At 35.1% G+C, this 19,796-nt stretch overlaps 2 protein-coding genes across 2 annotated transcripts in view; one reads left to right on the top strand and one right to left on the bottom strand.

Moving 5' to 3' along the window:
• Nucleotides 1-4,468, top strand: part of LOC144433602 (general transcription and DNA repair factor IIH helicase/translocase subunit XPB-like) — a 35,749-nt gene extending 31,281 nt beyond the window's left edge. Inside the window, exons 18-19 of the mRNA XM_078121934.1 lie at nucleotides 702-830; nucleotides 1,596-4,468. Coding sequence (XP_077978060.1) covers nucleotides 702-830; nucleotides 1,596-1,721 — 255 coding nt within the window. The 3' untranslated portion in view covers nucleotides 1,722-4,468. The remainder of the gene's footprint in view (nucleotides 1-701; nucleotides 831-1,595) is intronic.
• A 556-nt stretch (nucleotides 4,469-5,024) lies between these two features.
• LOC144433764 (lysophospholipid acyltransferase 6-like) lies at nucleotides 5,025-16,263 on the bottom strand. The gene is made up of 11 exons (XM_078122127.1): nucleotides 16,207-16,263; nucleotides 14,333-14,478; nucleotides 12,277-12,332; nucleotides 11,635-11,689; nucleotides 11,003-11,183; nucleotides 10,028-10,118; nucleotides 9,539-9,643; nucleotides 8,055-8,158; nucleotides 6,827-7,027; nucleotides 5,893-6,047; nucleotides 5,025-5,172 (listed from the first exon to the last, which is right to left on the bottom strand). The coding sequence occupies exons 1-11, from the start codon at nucleotides 16,261-16,263 to the stop codon at nucleotides 5,025-5,027; spliced, it is 1,299 nt and encodes a 432-aa protein (XP_077978253.1).
• Between the last annotated feature and the right edge of the window lie 3,533 nt (nucleotides 16,264-19,796).

Raw genomic sequence — 19,796 nt, 5'->3', positions numbered from 1 at the left:
CCTCAATAGCTGAGCACTGTAGGTTTCCTTTGCAAAAATCATCAAAAGTCCATGTCATTCTCAGTGAGTCTGAATGGTTCTGCTTCTGTTTAAGATGGTGTAATTTTCAAAATATTGCTTCTTGTTCTATGGTGTGTTGGCATAGTTTTAGCCTTCATTTTCTTCAATCTGGGGCACTCTCTTGTGACACTGCTCTCTTAAAAATGGCTGAAAAATAGGTAACTGGAATATGGTATACTGGTTTGGTGGTGTGCAGAAATAATGCTTACTGATATGTTTTAGATTTATGTGCTTATCAAATACTGAGTTATACAAGGAAATTATATATAAATTTATATTATAAAATGTGAAAAATTTTCTTGATGGTGACAGTTTTGTAACAGGGTTTGACTTGACATGGCACTATCAACAATACACACACACAAATAGGAAATGGCATCTTTGGTTGTATAATAATATGTTGTCAATGTGTGTCTCAACATCCATAAAGTGAGCATTGCCAAGTGTACACTAAAGTATCCAGATGTGTGGTTTTGCTAAATTTATTCCTAATATCAGCAGTCTTGAATTGACCATGATGGCATTGAATGAATATGTGTAACATTACTAGATTTTATCATCATACTTATTGATTGTATCAGTGCTGTGAAAGGTTGATGTTGTAAGTTTTAAGTCTTATCTGTACATTTATACCATGTCAGGGAAACTTACTGTATTCAACCAAACAAGAACAGCAGAGGTTACTACAACAAGTGTTAGCTGCAAGTGACGCTGATGCTGAGGAAGAGAGAGTTATTGGTGAAACATCCTCAAGACCTGGGGGATCACAGGTAAGAAACTCATGCTATTATTCATGTTTCTCCTGTTTGACTTTAAAACTTGTAATGACAGCATTCACAGTGTTCAGAAAGTACGTCAAGATTTTAGGCTATATGAGCCACATTTTACATCATGCATAATTTTGTATACCCAACTGTGCATAGTCTCTATTTGTTGGTGACCATATTTCCTTAAATATTGACAGTATTATGTGTGTGATGTCCATATTTGACTGAAGTAACAAGAGTTCAAAACGCATTGGTATCATGAGTTCAATATACATGTAATTATAAGGACCACACATTAAACCTTGCGGATTATTACACATATGTATGTTTGATACGTTTCATTGGTGTATATACATGCAGTGCACTACCAGAAACATACCAGTATGCAAATTAGCATGCGAGTGTTACACGATGTGCATAAAATCATGTGAATGCAAAACTGTGTTTTGCGAAATTTGTTGTTTTGGATAAATATATGTAGTAACTATAGAAATTTCCTGATGTGTGAGTACCAGAGTAGATACGCAAGGTATTTATCTTTGTGCTTGCTTTGTTTTTTGCTGTATTTTCACTTCATTCATGAAAGTATAGCTGCTGAGAACACCACAAGCACTCTGAGTATACTATCCACTAACACTCGTGTATTTGTCACAGGATTCAGTAACTTTACCTCTCTTGCATAATGGGCCATATCATTAATTTCGGTCTCAATTTTTAGCTATCCATCAGACTTTTATGATGATATTTTCTCTCTGTCTCCCTCTACAGGTTGTACGTCGTGTAGGTAGTATGAGTTCAATGTCAGGAGCTGATGATCACGTCTACATGGAGTACAAGTCTAAGTCTAAAGACGGATCACATGTACATCCCCTTTTTAGGAGATTCAGGAAGTGAAAATGAAGAGTCTGACCTAAAGAGAGAGCTATTAGTACAACAGAGACAGGGGCAAAAACAGACATTTTTGCATGTGTTCAAAAGAAGTGCCAAATGGTATATATTTAAATGTTGACTCAGTTTCTGTCTTGATGAAATTTTGTAGACAGAACATGTGAAAGTGAATTTAATTTTCACTACTCAAAAACATCTTCAGTGGTGATTTATAGCTAACACCTGGTTGTTAAACACCTCATTGTACATCAACACCTGGTTTTACCTCAACTCCTGGTTGTCAAACACCTAGCTGTCAGTCAGCACCTGGTTTTACCTCAACCCCTGGTTTTACATAAACACCTGGTTGTCAGTCAACATCTGATTTTAAATCAACACCTGTTTATCAGTCAGCACCTGGTTTTACATGAATACCTGGTTGTCAGTCACACCTGGTTGTACATGAACACCTGGTTTTGCATCAATACCTAGTTCCTGGTTGTCAGTCAAGGTTTTATATCACAACCTGCTTGTATGTATACCAAGTAATAAACCATTCCCTGTGTTATCTATTATCAACTTATTACCAATTCAATAAACAGCATTGGTATCCAAAAGACAAAGAAGACATTTGCATTGCATTCAGACCATTGCAATCAAGGATGTTCCTTTCCATACATAACAGTCATTTTTAAGAAGCATTCCTTCCAAGAAAGCAGTCGGCAGAAGTATTTTGAAATTAAACATTTGTTTTACTTTATTCAAAATAATCATTGCAATTATGTAAGACACTGCATGTCTTTAACCACAGTTTGTAATAATGTAAATCTTTCAAATGATTTGTGATAATGTCAGTAAAGGTTAACGTTGGAACTTGAAATAATTCGACATGGTAACAAGTTACTTGGTCGTGTACTAATACAACGAGTAACACTGAAGTATAAAAGCACTTTCTCTATGTGCTACACTCATTTATAGCATTCATATCAAGTGTAAAAGTATACTGTTTTAATTGGTTTATTTACAAGCCTAACATGAGGCCTTTCTAATATGATCAATTAACAAATGAAACAGTATACTTTTAACACTTGATATGGATGCTATGAACGATTGTGGTACATGCAGAAAATGCTTTACTTTGGTATTATGGGTTGTAAACATTATTCTAATTTGTGATAAAATTCAAATGCCCATTATCAAACAAGGCTTACTTATGATATCTTCAGTTTGCTCAATTGAATACACTCAGTGTGGATATGAAATACACTGCCAGTAACAATTTTTTTCTTGCATCAATGTTATTTTTGGTCAAATCTTCCACTCCGACAGTATTTGCCAAACTGTGAGTGTGACTTTAAGTGCGACCTGGTACAACTTATAACACCAAAGTAAAGCATTTTCTGTATATACCATAATCGTTTATAGCATCTATATCAAGTGTAAAAGTATACTATTTCATTTGCTGATTTACAACATTAGAAAGGCCACATGCTTGGCTTGTAAATAAACCAACTGAAACAGTATACTTTTAAACTTGATATGATGGCTATAAACGAGTGTAGCACATATAGAAAGTACTTTACTGCAGTGTTACTTGTAACTTATTTATCACAGATGACTGAAAGAGAATAAAGATGATCAACTTTTAAGCAAAAATATTGGTCACCTTTGTCAATTTTGGTGTTTGGTCATTCTTTCAGTATAGTAAATAAAATCACTTGTTAATACTGACTGTCGTGATGTGTGTCGTGAACCTTACCTGAGTGTTTAGTTGCGAAATTGTTCAAATCAAAATAGTTGTGTGAATTTGGACAGTAAATATTATTAAAAACTTACATCCACATAATTACTCATCGAAATTGCACTGAAACTTTGTTAGGAGAATTAAAGTGTATTATTGAAGGTATTATTGATGAAGTACATATTCCTATTTGTAAAAAAATTAGTTGGTCAAAAATCTTCAACTCTAAAAATGTCTGTCAAATGTGTTTGAAAGTTGGTAACAATGTTTGGAAGGGTGTCTAGGTGAAAGACTATTCGTGCCAAACTGATGATCTTACAAATTTTGTATAATTTATGTGAAAATGTGAATTTTGATCTCAAACTGCTGACCTTGTTTATTGTACATGTATGCATCAAGAGTAGTAAATTATTATATATACTAGGGGCATGTACAACCAAACAACCTACAGCTATATATTTGTAATATGATTGAAAATGTTTCATATATTCACTTCCTAGGGTAATGTGCTATCCTGATGAAACATCTTAATATGTGTATGATACATAAACAAAAAATGTTATTTAATTTGCTTTAAAGGAGTAGTTTGGTCAGGCCTATTTCTGCCTTCTATACACTTCTACGTTACATATGATTTTGGTTGATAAAATGACACAACATCAAAATCTTGTAAAAAAAGCTCTACTGCACTTGACATGTGTTCAGCCATTTTGAAATGTTGTGCAGGGGTTTATGGGATAACTTGGGGATGATGTCACATCTATTACAAACAACCTCTTGGTCTAGACATTCGTTATATTTGTCAAGACGAAGGAATTGTGATAGCATTAATCAATACAAATGTGCTCAAGGCAGAAATAAGTCATGACAGGCTAGAGTTTTTGCTATATATATATTAAATACAATTACAGTGTTTTACAACTTATTTGGCAATCCAAACAAGTACAGCCTCAACGACATCTGGAAAGCTAAATCCATTGTTTGAAAGATAAATGAATAAACATGCAAGTGAACAACCTCTTGGTAATGTCAAAGGTCAAGTGAGCAACCTCGTGATAATGTCAAAGATCAAGTGATCAACCTCTTGAGGTCAAAGGGCAAGTGAGTGAATTCTTGGTAATTGTCATGACCAACCTCCCGGTGATGTCATAGGCCAAGACATGAAGCCCCAGGTAATGTTGAACATCAAGTGAGCAACCTCTTGGCAATGTCAAGGGCAAGTGAGCACCCTCTTGATAATGCCAAAGGTCAAGTGAACAACCTCTTGGCAATGTCAAAACTCAAGTGAGCATCTTTGGATGTCAAAGGGCAAGTGAGCAGCCTCTTGGTAATGGTGAAGGATTCCAATCTTTGTGTGCAAATGTTCATGTCCATTATTGATGAGAGATAATATTTCTTGTGTTAAGTTAAGGTTTGAAGTGTTTAAATTAAGCACTCTAATATGAGTGTAGGCAGAAACAATAGAGAGATCTCATCTCCTACTGTGTCAGAACCTGGCTAATGTGATTGATAGGTACGATATAAGATGTACAAAATATCACCATTGAAAGTCAATAATCGAACTTTAAGGACACTACAGACAATAATGTTTACTGGTCCTTTCTTGCACCCTGGACTTGACTTCCATTTGCAATTAATGGTGAAGGTTCACTGGATGTTGTCCCCCTAGTGGTCTCCTTGTTAGGCAGTATACATAGCAACAAGAACGATATCACGTGACCACAGAAATATACAGATCTGTAGAATAAAACCATAAGGAACGCAAGTAATAAATTATAGTGCCAATGCAAACTGTAAAGAATTGCAAGTCATATTGAGATTGCATGTACATTTACTTGTCGGAGTTATTAAGGAATATTTTACTTTCAGACACCTGTACGTATGTCTTGTGATGGTCGACAAAAGAAATGTATGGATAACATGGTCAATACGTGCATTAAACAAGTTCAAAGTCCAAGTCGCACATGCGTAATAGGAAACATTTGAGCGTGTCTTCTTGGATTGTGTATTCAGGGAAATATGATAAATGCGATTCAATCACTGTTGGAAATAATCTCGTCTGTAACAACTACAAATGATACAGAAGCTAGCCTTGGTTTTATAGACTCTTACAGGGGGTTATTTCATTGATTGCCCCCGATAAGATATTAGGAACTACAAAATAAGTTAACCCATAGTTCATTGAATCTGAGTTTGCACAATTTAGATTGCAAGTTCTGTACTGAACCACATTGTTCACATTTTTTTTAAAGATAAGGACAGCATGCAACAATGGAGATCTCCCTAAGTGGTTTACTTGCCAATTAAACTAGCTCGGGGTGATTTCTTCCAATTTTCAAATACTAGATATTTCCAACGTTTCAAACTTTTGGAGTAGGTGCAACTCGCAACCGTTTTGTTTGGGTACTAAAAGCAATTTTCCGATCATAGGTCAAAGGTGAAGCTACGTTCATTTACCTGTAATACAGTATGATTTCGTGGTTGTAGAGAAGCACAAATGGCAAAACCATGTAGTGGAGGTATAAAGTATTGAGGATCCAAAAAATACCATTATACACCCATTTCCCTGATGTTGTTTTGAAAATGCTGAATCGATTCATGTACTGGTGCACCTGCAGCGAAAATAAATACACAATTTATTATCAAATATATCCTTGATCTTGAAATTTGAATTGACAGAGTCGCACAAGAAGCGAGTACAGTTCTTCTATCCCGTGGTTAATCTAGCTGCTAATCCCTTGGGCTACACTAAACAGACTTCCCAGGTGTTCAGTACATACTGTCCTCCCTCGACTTTGTTCGACAGCTTTCGATAGCACATGTCAGTCAGGTCTTACACAAGACTATCCTTATGTATGGAATATCATCACCTTCAGCGTCCATACATACTAACAAAAAAAGAGCGAGAGAGAGAGAGAGAGAGAGAGAGAGAGAGAGAGAGAGAGAGAGAGAGAGAGAGAGAGAGAGAGAGAGAGAGAGAGAGAGAGAGAGAGAGAGAGAGAGAGAGAGAGAGAGAGAGGAGGGGAGAGGGAGGGAGAGAGATATTAAGGCATACACAAACACATTCGCATGAGTCAACCATCTCATACACTGATAAAGCTATTAAAACCTTTTGCGGGGAGGCCGCAAGAAATTGTTAAATTTACTCCTAAACTACCGCTGCTGAGGTTTAATTTGGTTCAAATAATGAGTAAAATATGGGCCCCTTTCAGACCATCTGAATTTTCATCCCCCTCTGAACCCCCAATTTATTTAATGCCTTCACCCAATTCCCCCGCAGCCACCCCCCCCCCACCCCCCGCCTTAATTACCTAAGGTTAATATGAAATCTAGAACACTTACTCATATCTGTTCGGATAAAAATTTTGAAAATGTGAAAACGTCTACCTACCCTTCTCGATGTCGTTTGGGCAATAAACGCATTCAGCATAAGTGTCCAATAGTATCCTGGATAAAATCCATGCCATACAGCCGACAGTAAAATTGTCAACAGGACTTTGTAATAAGGCACACGATAATAACAGACATATTTCAACCAACGAACAGTAGTGATGCTCCAACTGGTGACATTATCATTTATATCAGTTGACATCTGAAATAATATACAAGTCAATATTCAGAGAATGAAACCTCATCTTTTCATCTTGGCCATATGGATGAGAAATTAGTGAATAAAACAACTTGACTAATGTCTTCTATAGGAAAAAAATCCACCATTGTGTTTGCAGGTCAATATATTACAAATTGTAACCACTGTAAATGTGTAAAAGGTTTTGTTATTTATATACAAAATGAAGTGCTTTTTAAGCGAACGAGGTGAACATAAGTAATCACTATATACATCATGTCCAGGCTGTGCATGCATCTGTCGCTAATTCCCCATATATTTAAATGTCACCATTCATATATAGTTAAAATTTGATTACTTGTATATACTTGTGATAAGTGTGCTCTACTTTATATGTCGAAATGTGTAGTTCAAGGACATATTAACAAACCAAACAATACGCCAACAATTAACCGACATAGAGTTCTTATATAGTTTAAACGGAAACAAAAATGTGCCACTCCATTTGCCTTACGAAGATAATACTAAGTTTTCTTGGCTCTATAGCGTTTGACTCGTTTGTTAAGGCACTTGATTTGTTGCCTCGTTTCATCAACTACAGGCAGGATGTTGTGACTACTACTCAGTTATATTAAATCGTGTCATTTAATATATTTTAGCTATCTTAGAAATTTATACTGCTCATAATGGTCATTGTTTTTGTTGGCAAGTGACCAGACCTCAAATTCATTGGTCGAGCTTTTTAAAAATTAGTTTATTAAACAGACTGAGTGGTGATTATATTTTAAACTAACTGTTTGATATTCCGTGGAGTAACATTGTCATATGACGACGGAAAAAGCTTAAACTACTATATGTGTAGTAGTAATATATTTGATATTGGCAAAGTTCGTATTGCGCGAAATATATCGTAGTCGTTAAGTACTAGGAAACAACGTTCGCACTGATTTTCTGTAACAATATGTCAATTTAAGAAAGTTCTCTACTTTAATTTCTTGAAAACGATTTGTACGTGTACTAGTATATAAAAGTATGTCAAGTTCAACTTTACCATAAATTTCCCAAAGTACATTGAAGTCAGCAAGTCCCATTTAGGTTTACCGTTTTCATCATAGCCATTGAAACCAAAACCAGATGCATTGCATACTACGTCAGCTAGATAGGAAGACATCAACGAAGTATGAGCGGTTATTTTCTCAATGTTGTGATTTTATAATTTCACATTGTATAAGTCTGTCTGTCTGTCTGTCTGTCTGTCTGTATGTCTGTCTATCTGAATGATATCTCGTTGTTGGATTTTGTTGTACTTATAAATGTTTCGCTTTACAATAAAAAGCTTTCTACCCACAACATCTAATTGCCACAGTTGTTATCTTATCTTCCCCTATAGTCATGATCAGTAGCAGTCTTAATTTCAGTACACAATGGTAGTGAAATTGGTAACAGTCTTGTGTCTTAGAATGTAGTCGAAGTGACAGAGCAGTGTGGCCACGAATAATTATAAACTCACTAAACACAAATTCTGAATAAGATTGGCCATAATATTGGAATTTGTATGCTGGTGTACCCCCAAAGAATCAATGCATTTGAAACACTTGCCTATCTGATGATTGAGTGTTGTACATAAATGCATATACAATGAATTTCACAATACTGTTCAGCTTTTCTGTTTGATACAACGACGGAAAAACCAAGAAGAAACTGCATATGCCACACACGTCAATAGCAAGGTAGCATTTAATGAAATCTAAATGAAATAAATCATTTAAATGTATTGCAACTCCATGAAGACATTCGGGCGCCAATGTTTTCCTTCAATTCAATTCAATTCAAATCAATTTAATTCAATTCATTTGATGTCTGTATGTAGGTTATTTAACTTAGACAAAATGTTGCAAGAAACTGTACTCATTCGATCTTGCTATCTTAATGTGTAGCATGTCCAATTTCTTATTGGTTCCTGCGTGGTTGTATCAAACAGAAAACTGAACGGTACTATGAAATTCGCTGTATGTTTCCCCTCAACGTGATTTCTTAAGATATTTATTTCTCCATCCTATGGGTAGTATGTAGGTAAGTAGTCTTGTTGGAAATTTCAGGTAAGGTGTAGATGTTTATTTCGGGTACATTCACTGACCTTTGTTCTCAGTACATTTACCGTGAACGACCCCTTTTGTAAACATAAACAAGACTCTGTTACCATCTGCACTCCCACCGTGTAGTACATACATACAAAAAAAATGCTACTAAATATCTGAAAGAACTAACCCATTTGGCAATAGGTGTTGCAGGTAGAAAGATTTGTGGTGCATATTAATTAATTCTCTTGTGCTGTTTAAACCTAATGCTGCGTATTGATATAATTGTCTTCAAAGACATGCTAATTTAATCTCAAGCAATATAACATAGGTAAACACGATTTATTGTCCATCCACCAAATCGTGCACGTACGGTACATATAGAATTTGTCTTCTCTAAGTTGACTTTAGGGAGGAGAAGTGGAAATATGATGAAATTACGTAGGTGGATACTCACCAGATGTAAATCCAACGGTATACTTAAATGCTAACAAAAACGATGCCAATGTTACATACATTACACGGTGTATTGCAATTGGAGAGGACTGCAGAACGTCTTCACCTAGAATATGATCATGGTTACCATTATTATACATAAAGTTAGTGCAAGTATATATATGTATATATAGTAAGTATGTATGTATGTATGTATGTATGTATGTATGTATGTATGTATGTATGTTTGTATGTATGTATGTATGTATGTATGTATGTACACATGTATGTACACATGTATGTATGTACACGTTTGTGAGAGAGAATGACTGAATGTGAGTATAAATAAATAAATTAATCATATGTATGTATGTATGTATGTATGTATGTATGTATGTATGTATGTATGTATGTGTGTGTGAGTGAATGTGTGTGTGTGTGTGTGTGTAGTTCAATTCTTCTAAACACGTGTCCCATTATTTCAATGTTATACATGTGATTGAACACTTACTAAGAACGCCTTTGATAGGATATAAATGACCAAACACACCAACAATTGTCGCTGATATAATACAAAGCACCGTTTTCCAAAAGACAGCTTCCTGAAAAATACACAATCAGTGCAATTAGACCACATGAAGCCCAGGAACCGTGTTACATATAAATAAACAAACAAACAAACAAACAAACAAACAAACAAACAAAAACCAAAATATGCATGGGTAAATAAAATATTTGCAAGTTAATTTATGCAAAAAACGCACATAATTAACAACTTTCGATATTTGGTTTCACAAGGAAATTAGTGACACTATTAAAACTGCACCGAGGGAAACGTTTGACTCAAGTGTCAATTGCTGTAGAAAAAATGACTACATTTGACAATTTGTCGAATTTAAATAGTTTCAAGAAAAAAATGATTCTATGCAACAACAATTACAATATATTTTCATGACATCGACAATAGTAACCATTTTTACATTCCGTAAGGAAGGTTTTATATGAGGGGTGGAAAAGTCTGTGTGTCTGAATCACCATTTTCTAAAAAAAGTATGTAAACTCTCTGCGTACTAGCGATGTTACCACGTTTCGAATTTTGTTTATTACATTTGCCATGGAAACCAGTGTACATATCGCGGGTATGCAGGGGATATCGCGAAGGCAGAGTGAAGTCTAGTCAAGCTTTCCTTTACTGAGAATAGGTGGCGGACATTTGAACAACGTTTTCCACAACTAACTTTTACTGGGATTTCAAAAATCACAGATATAGAGCTAAAATTCATTATGTTCAAATGATACCAATAAGCAATCCATAGATTTGTTCTGTATGCATGGGTAAATGTACGTATGTCTGTAAGGTCGGATATCATACTCGGTGCACGTAGTCATTCGTCATGCACAAGGTGTACATACAAAGACTGTATATGATACATGTACATACAAGTGTTCAGAGAAGCTAGACATCAAAACTATGTAACAAACTTACCATCACAGACGGTTCCTTGTTGATAATAACTTCTTTGCCATCTTTAGTTTTGATTTTGTATGGTATAAGATGTTTCCCTTCTATGAAATCAATGTAGTCAGTATAGAAACAAAATGGTCCGACTATGAAAGTTTGGAAGTGGAAGATGTAGCTGTAGTATTCAATGATCGAGGGAAACCGTCTGTAAGAAAGGGGTTGCAATGTACATGTACAGTAATAAGAATACACGTGTTCGCATTTTGCAGCAATTGCAGTATATTGTCAATAAACTGAAATAGGTATCGTGTCTCCTAATCACAAATATGCTATAGACGGATTGAGTGATTAATAGTGCTCAGTATGCGCCAGGTTACACTGTAAGGGGTGCTTACATGTAAGTATATTAATATGAACTTTCAGAGGGTACTTCTTGGAGTTGTATTTAGTCATGGGGATGATAAGCTGTATTGTGCAATATAGTAATACATACACACAGATGCCCATTCGTCGAAGCACATGCACATGATTGCGGCGTTGGGTATATCGTTGAGTATGTATGTATGTATGTATGTATGTATGTATATGTATGTATGTATGTATGTATGTATGTATGTATGTATGTATGTATGTATGTATGTATGTGCGTCACCTACCTTATTACAACCAGCCTTTGTTTTGGGTGTTGATTTGAACTATCTGTTGATGATCCTGTTAGTGGACAAGATGGTTATAAATACGATTAAATTTAATGGGTTGAAAACTGGTAGGGAAGTCAAATAACAGGATGTCACTAGTTTAGTTTGAATATGGAAACTATTAGTATGCATATAACAGTATCAGAATGCAAATGGAATTGTTAGTATGCAAATTATACTATTAGCATGTAAATGGCACTATTAGACTTGAGGTGACAATATGTAAATAATACTGTTGGTATGCTAAGAACAGTATTTGTAGTTTAAATTATACTTTTAATATGTAAATTACACGATTAGTATGCTAAGAACTGTATTAATATGTAAATGATAGTCAGTGTGCTAAGGACAGTATTAGTATATAAATAGCACAGTTAGTATGCTAAGAACAGCATTAGTATGTAAATAACACTATTGATATCTACATTACATTGTTGGTATGCTAAGACCAGTGTTAGTATGTAAGTGAACTGTATTAGTATGTAATTTACACCATTACTATGCAAATGACATCATCAGGATGCAAGTGGCAGTATTAGTATGTAGATGACACTGTTGGTATGCCACGAACACTATTAGTATGCAAATGACATTACCCACCGTCTTGTAATCCAAATGCAACACTGGTTATCTTCATCGTTATTATCATCATAGGGCTGGATAAATTATGAAAATAAAAGGTTAAATTTTGATCCAAATAATCAAACAAAATACACACTGAAGTTTATTACGGTAATACCATCATGGTGTCTATAATGTTGAATGTAAACAGGTTCGACTCTCAGGCTGCTTCCCGCTTTACAGATAATGCATTGACATTTTTCATATTATATTACACTTTTCCTTCTGTTATAACCATTCAAAATTGTTCAAATGTTAGTTCATTATCCAGGTGGCTGTTCCTAACGAGGGTACTCTACAGCAAGATATTTGCAATTGAAAGCTGGCGTTTAAACCGTATGAAATATCAACTTGTATATACAAGTTTAATAGAAATGTCTAGATACTCCACTTCGATATATACAGGATAAGTCGTCTTACCTTGAAAAATCTATTAAATGATGTATCGAGATCGAGTGTGAATGATCACATGGTTTCATGTAGAGATAGTAACAATAAAGAAAGTACACAAACATCACTTACAAAGTGCCTGATTGGTATTTTAATAACAAAAACAAAAACAAACACTGTGTAAGGGATATTTGTACGCTTTTGTTACTGTGTATATCTCAACATGACACCTGGTCACCAGTCTCACATATCTTGTTACGTCGTTTACTACTAGCAGCATGTACAAGCTAATAAGAAAAATCTTCTGTAACATCTATGGTGTTGCTGGAAATGTGAAAGTGACATTTTGATAGGTCGGGCAACGTACGTACGTTTCATGGTCGAGAAGCTCCGAAGAACCCCTTATTGTTTTACGAAGATGTTCCATAGAAAGGTAGGTCATTGAAACAAAAAATACAACCACGGCCATATATTTCCGATTCAAAAACTTCATTAGAAAGTATCCAATTGTTGACTGGAGAAGTAAATGAAGCATGGACCTGCAAGATAGTGCGAACAGAAATTACTCCTTCAATGAATGCAGCTATCGACAGACAAGCATTTACAAGTGGAACGTGTTACAAACAAGCAAAGTACATATAGCTAATATGATGTTGGCTTGGTCCTTTACTAATGGACAAAGATAGGCATACTTATTTAGACTCTAGACTATCAATAACAGAGACGCAATAAACACAGCAAGAACCTGTACCCAATCACACTGAACAGTGATAAGCATTGCTATTCTTTAAAAACAGGCTTCTAATGAAAACATTGCACATCAACATGATGTTTTTATTTTATTTTCTAACTGAAAATCATCAACTTAACTACTTCTGCTTCCCAACTGTGTGTGGCAACTATGTAATCGTTTCTTTTGCATTAGACGTTGTCTGAGTATGTATAAAATATATTATGTTGCATGAGTGAAAAAACCAAGCCTACATCATTGTAAATTAATTGGGTTAATAACGCGTGGCACAGCATATTGGAAGTATGGAGAAAGAGATGTATTACATTTTATCATTTGATTAGACTGTTTACGTGATAGTTCATATTAACAAACGAATTTCAAGTTCCCCTTGCATTTAATGTACACGTATTAAGAGACCGTAAATAGTTCTTATTAAACCATGAGGTTAATACAAGTCTTTGAAGTTCAAACATGGTGTGCCAAGTGTGATTAATCCAATGTATTTCTTTACTTTCCCTGTTTGCAACAAATGCGCTTGCTACGTCTTACGTGGCGACGGTTGTACCACAATCCATGACAATTGTGGTCATCTCAGGAAGTGGTGAAAGCAATGTGTCAGCACATATGTAAAGAATGACTCGGACCACCTGTAAACAGCATCATTTTTTCAAACTAGCGTTTATTCGAAATGTGGTGGTAATTTGGTGAGAGGATGTTACGGTGTTGTACCCGAGACTTGTATATCTGATATCATATATACTAGTTTCAGTTTCTACGTTGCCACCTGATTGAAGAAGATGGGTTTCAATTATATGGGGAACAGTTCCAAGTTACAAAAGAGACACTGGTGGTAAAAAGCTTTCCTGGTCTGTGAATCAGGGAATTAGATCTTGAGAGTGACTAAATACTTACCATGAATAACAACTAAATCCTATTGTTAAACCTATGGCAGTTGCTACAATGTGTCTTGTCGTTGGGCTTACTTTCTTTGGATGTAGTACATGTCTGTAGATTATAGCTAGTATGAGTGAGCAGGATTGAAGGAAAGGAAATATCGTCTGTAAGAGAAATAGACATAATTAATCTCGGGACATCTGTTTTAGCGATTTAATGAAGACATGTCTTCGTATAAGACACGTACCCCTCAAATACATTACTTCCATATGACTGAATGGAGACATGATTTCAAAAAATTGGTGGCAACAAATAAATACTTCAAAGTGTCTGTGATAATGCAGGAAACTGCTGAATTTCGGTATTTGATACCAGAGATCAATGTCAAGGCCAAAGGTTAATGTCTCAACAGAAAGTTTAAAACTGGTAATGTCAGGGTAGACACTTGAATGTAGTCTCTGTATATCAACTTATTTGAGTTATGTGGTAAATCATGATTTTTTGCTAGACATTTGCTTGCCATTGAGTGAAAAGGGATATGAGCACCATAAACAATGAATGGGTACGTTTATCTTGTTCTGCATTATTTATAGACATTATCTACCCACACATAATTAATAAAACGTGTCTGCAATAAGCAAGCAATGGCTTAATTTTGATGGTCTATGCTATAGGTCAATATAGGTCAAAGGTTACAGTCATACAAGAAAACTTCCATGTGATATTTTTTGAGTTATGCAGTGCGTTTTACTACAAATATGGCAATTACGTAGAAGCGATATGAGCCCCCCAAATAATGCTTGTGTATAGTTCATTTCTTCAACATTTACTTGTAAACATGACTTTAAATTGAAATACTGCAATGTGTGTGATAAGAAGGAATTGGCTTGATTTTGATAATCGACACCATCTTAAAACGAACCAGCTAAAGTTCTGGCGTGACAGGACTTGTCAAATAGGTAACACACATCCCGGCGTACATTCCGATTTGAGTGAAACTTTTGTTATTGACGCAGTATTTCTAGCACGTTTCAAGCAAGGCCACGTGCATGCGTAAGCCGTCATGTTAATTGTTGAAATGTTGAAATCTCGACGCTTTATTAGCCATGTTGAATACACACTGTACAATGGGTACTGTTGAATTACGCATGTACAATGACCTGCTGACTCATAAAGAAATGTTCCATAGAATCTGTAACACCTTCGTTGTCAACTTAAACTTAAAGCAGACGAATTAGGGGCGTGCTGCCTTCATCTGTTGTCAAGCCTGACTCAAAAAGCTGGAAATGCATTATCGACCCCAAGGTTAGGACCGACATGTTGTGATTGGCGTATTTCTATGACGTCACAGGTTACTTTTGAAAGTCCTTCGTTAATTAAAATCTTAATTTTCAAAAGGCTTTTCCCGAGTGAAATCTGAACCCATGCAAATCAACCGAATATGATATGTCTGGCTGACCCTTAAAATGGAGTATTAATAACCCGGGGTTTTCAAAAAGGTCAGAGACCGCTCCCTCGTCTACAGGCTGCTAATAAAACTGTGCTTGACCGCTATCAAGGTCACAGACAGGCGTAAATGGATTTTGAAGTACTCTCGTCCCCATCAGGCTGTTCATGAAAGTGTGGTGTTGTGACCTTTCAGCATTGTATCAGGTAGACAGATGATTTTCTTTAGATCACTTAATATCCATTTACGCTATGAACTGGAGCTACGGTTGAGATGGGTTTATTAATAAACCCATGTTGGAAAATGATATATCTGTGGCTTGGTGTGTGATAGAGCTGGGTTTGTTATTAAAACTCTTCAAAACTTTATCCGCATAAGTACATTCTCAAAGTCGCTCGCAAGAAATATAACGTTCCGTGATGTAACACTCTAGCTTTACACTCACCTCTGCTATAGGCACCTTTGCCATACCTGCTAATATAATTAAGAACCCGAACGCCATTGTGATGAATGTTCAACGACAGTGCGTAGTCCTGAGCTTTGTGTTCACAAGACGAACGAAACAAACTACTGTGGTACTATTGAAATGGTCGATACTTTAAAAGGTCACGGTCGGTCAAGTGACATTTTGTCTGCGCATGTCATTTATGTACTCATGTAGAGACGTCGGCACGTGCTTAATAACCATCAATGTGCGCGATCACCAATCTGTTGAAATCCTACTTAGGGCTCGAAATTCAATCTTTCAAAGTGCAACATATCTGACGTATTTTGCGAAACCTACGGTTTTTCCTCAAAACTAGAAATTTAAGATAATTATAACGTTGTCAATTTTTGTCGAAAATTGAGTAATGTCGTAGCAGTGCACATTATGAAATATTTAATGAAAATGTTTATTTAAAATTAGACATAGATGTGTTAACCAACATAAGTTATATATATTGCTTCAATTTGAGAGAAAGGAACAACAAATGGGGTAAACACGAAAAATGATAACGAGAATGGAAAGAATAATTAGCAAAAATCAGCTGATGAAAAAAAGGGTGGAAAATATCTACCATTGGGGCGCGCTATAAATCACGTTTAACACACAATTGTGTTTTATGAAATTTGTTACTATAGAATCCCCTGTTGTGTGAGTACTAGAGAGTAGTCACTCAGGATATTTATCTTCGTGCTTGCTGTGATTTTTGCTACATTTTCATTTTGTTCATGAAAGTATAGCAGCTGAGAATACCACAAGCACTCTACACCAATACTCGTGTATTTGTCACAGGATTCCGTAACTTTACCTCTCTTGCATAATGGACCACATTATTAATTTCAGACTTTTATGATGACATTTTCTCTATGTCTCCCTCTACAGGTTGTACGTCGTGTAGGTAGTATGAGTTCAATGTCAGGAGCAGATGATCACGTCTACGTGGAGTACAAGTCTAAGTCTACAGGCGGATCACATGTATGTCCAATTTTTAGGAGATTCAGGAAGTGAAAATAAAGAGAGGTATATTAATAAAAGAGAGACAGGAACAGATCTAGACACAGACAATGTTGCATGTGTTCAAACAAAATGCCAATGTTGATGCAGTTTCCGTCTTGACAAGGATTTTGTAAACAGAACATGTGAAAGTGAATGTAATTTTCACAACTCACAAAAACAACATCTTCAGTGGTGATTCATAGCTTAATATCTGATTGTTAAACATCTAGTTGTCAGTCAACACCTGGTTTTACATCTATATTTACTTGTTACACAACTGGTTGTCAGTCAGCACCTGGTTCTAAATGAACACCAATTTCTTAAACACCTGGTTTTACCTCAACTCCTAGTTGTTAAACACCTAGCTGTCAGTAAGCATCTGGTTTTATATGAGCACCTGGTTATCAGTCAACACCGGGTTTTACATGTGCATCTGGTTGTCAGTCAACACCTGATTTTATATGAACACCAGGTTATCAGTCAGCACCTGGTTTTACATGATCACCTGGTTTTGCATCAATACCTAGTTGCTGGTTGTCAGTCAAGGTTTTATATCACCACCTGCTTGTATGTATACCAAGTAATAAACAATTCCCTTTGTTATATATTATCAACTTATTACCAATTTAATAAACAGCATTTGTATCCAAAAGACAGAGAAGACATTTACATTGTATTCAGAGCATTGCAATCAAGAATGTTTCTTTCCGTACATAACAAGTCATTTGTAAGAAGCATTCCTTCCAAGAAAGCAGTGTCAGAAGTATTTTGAAATTAAACATTTGTTTTACTTTATTCAAAATAATCATTGCAATTATGTAAGACACTGCATGTCTTTAACTACAGTTTGTAATAATGTAAATCTTTCAAATGATTTGTGATAATCTCAGTAAAGGTTAACGTTGGAACTTGAAATAATTAGACATGGTAAAAAGTTACTTGGTTGTGTACCAATACAACGAGTAACACTGAAGTAAAGCACTTTCTTTTTATGCTACACTCATTTATAGCATTCATAGTAAGTGCAAAAGTATACTGTTTCAGATTATTTATTTACATGCCTAGCATTAGGCCTTTCTAATGTGGTCAATTAGCAAATGAAACAGTAGTATACTTGAATACTTGATATGGATGCTATAATCAATCAGGTACATACAGAAAATGCTTTACTTTGCTTTTATGAGGTGTAAACAGTATTCTAATTTGTGATGATATTCTAATGTTCATTATCAAATAAAGTTTAATTGTTATATCTTAAGTTTTATTACATTAAGTTAACACTCAGCATTGATAGGAAATACACTGCCAGTAACAATTTGTTTCTAGCATCAACGTTATTTTGGTCAAATATTTGCCACTCTAACAGTATTTGCCAAACTGTTAGTAGCTGATTTATCAAAAATACATGACTGAAAGAGCAATAAAGATGATAAACTTTTAAGTAAAAATATTTTGTCACCTGCTTTGTCAATTTTGGTGTTTGGTCATTGATCACTGAGTTTTGGGTCTTTCAGTATAGTAAACAAAATGACTTCTGTTAATACTGACTGACATGATGTGTGTTGTGAACCGTACCTGAGTGTTTATAGGTTGGAAATTGTTCAAATCATAATATAGCTACAGTGATGTAGGCTTTGTCTTTCGCTCATGTGACATGACATTTTTCATACACATCCCCAGACAACTTCTAATGCAATATAATAAAAACAATTACATAGGTGTCATGCACATGGGGATGTAGAAGTAGTCAAGTTGAAATGTTGATTATCAGTTAAAAAATAAACAATTGCAGCCATTAAAATCAGCAAGTCCATGACATGTGTAAAGTTTTCATTAGATTTTACTGCACTGTAAAAGAATGGCAATGCTTATCAGTGTTCAATGTGATTTGGCAAAGGATCCTGCTGTTTTCATTGTGTCTCTGTTATTGTTAGTCTAGAGTTGAAATATGTCTAGCTCTGTGTCAAAAACGTAATGTCCCATGAGTTAAGGTATTATTGATGATGTAAATATTCACATTTGTAAAAGTTTTATTGGGTCAAAATTTTCAACTCTAAACGCATTTATCAAATTTGTTTGATAGTTGGTAGCGATGTTTTGAAGGGTGTGTAGATGATAGATTATTCGTGCCAAATTTATAATATTGCAAATTTTGTACAATTCATGTAAAAATGTAAATTTTATCAACAAACTACTGACCTACTTTATTGTACATGTACACATCAAGAACAATAAATTAATATATGCTAGGGGCATGCACATTGTCATTTGTAATATGATTCAGAAAGGTAGTCACAGATTTTTTTTTTTGCTTTATTAAAGGAAAAATCCTGTCAGGCCTATTTCTGCCTTCTGTACACTTCCATTTATCACTACTATCATGTTACATATGATTTTGGTTAATAAAATGATGCAACATCAAAATCTTGTAAAAAAAGCTCTACTGCACTTGACATGTGTTCAGCCATTTTGAAATGTTGTGCAGGGGTTTATGGGATAACCTGGGGATGACGTCACATCTATTACAAACAACCTTTTGGTCTAGACATTCGTTA

This window comes from Glandiceps talaboti, chromosome 4, assembly GCF_964340395.1.
Source record: "Glandiceps talaboti chromosome 4, keGlaTala1.1, whole genome shotgun sequence".
Classification (NCBI taxonomy): Eukaryota; Metazoa; Hemichordata; class Enteropneusta; family Spengelidae; genus Glandiceps; species Glandiceps talaboti.
This window is presented reverse-complemented; position numbering and strand designations above follow the sequence as displayed.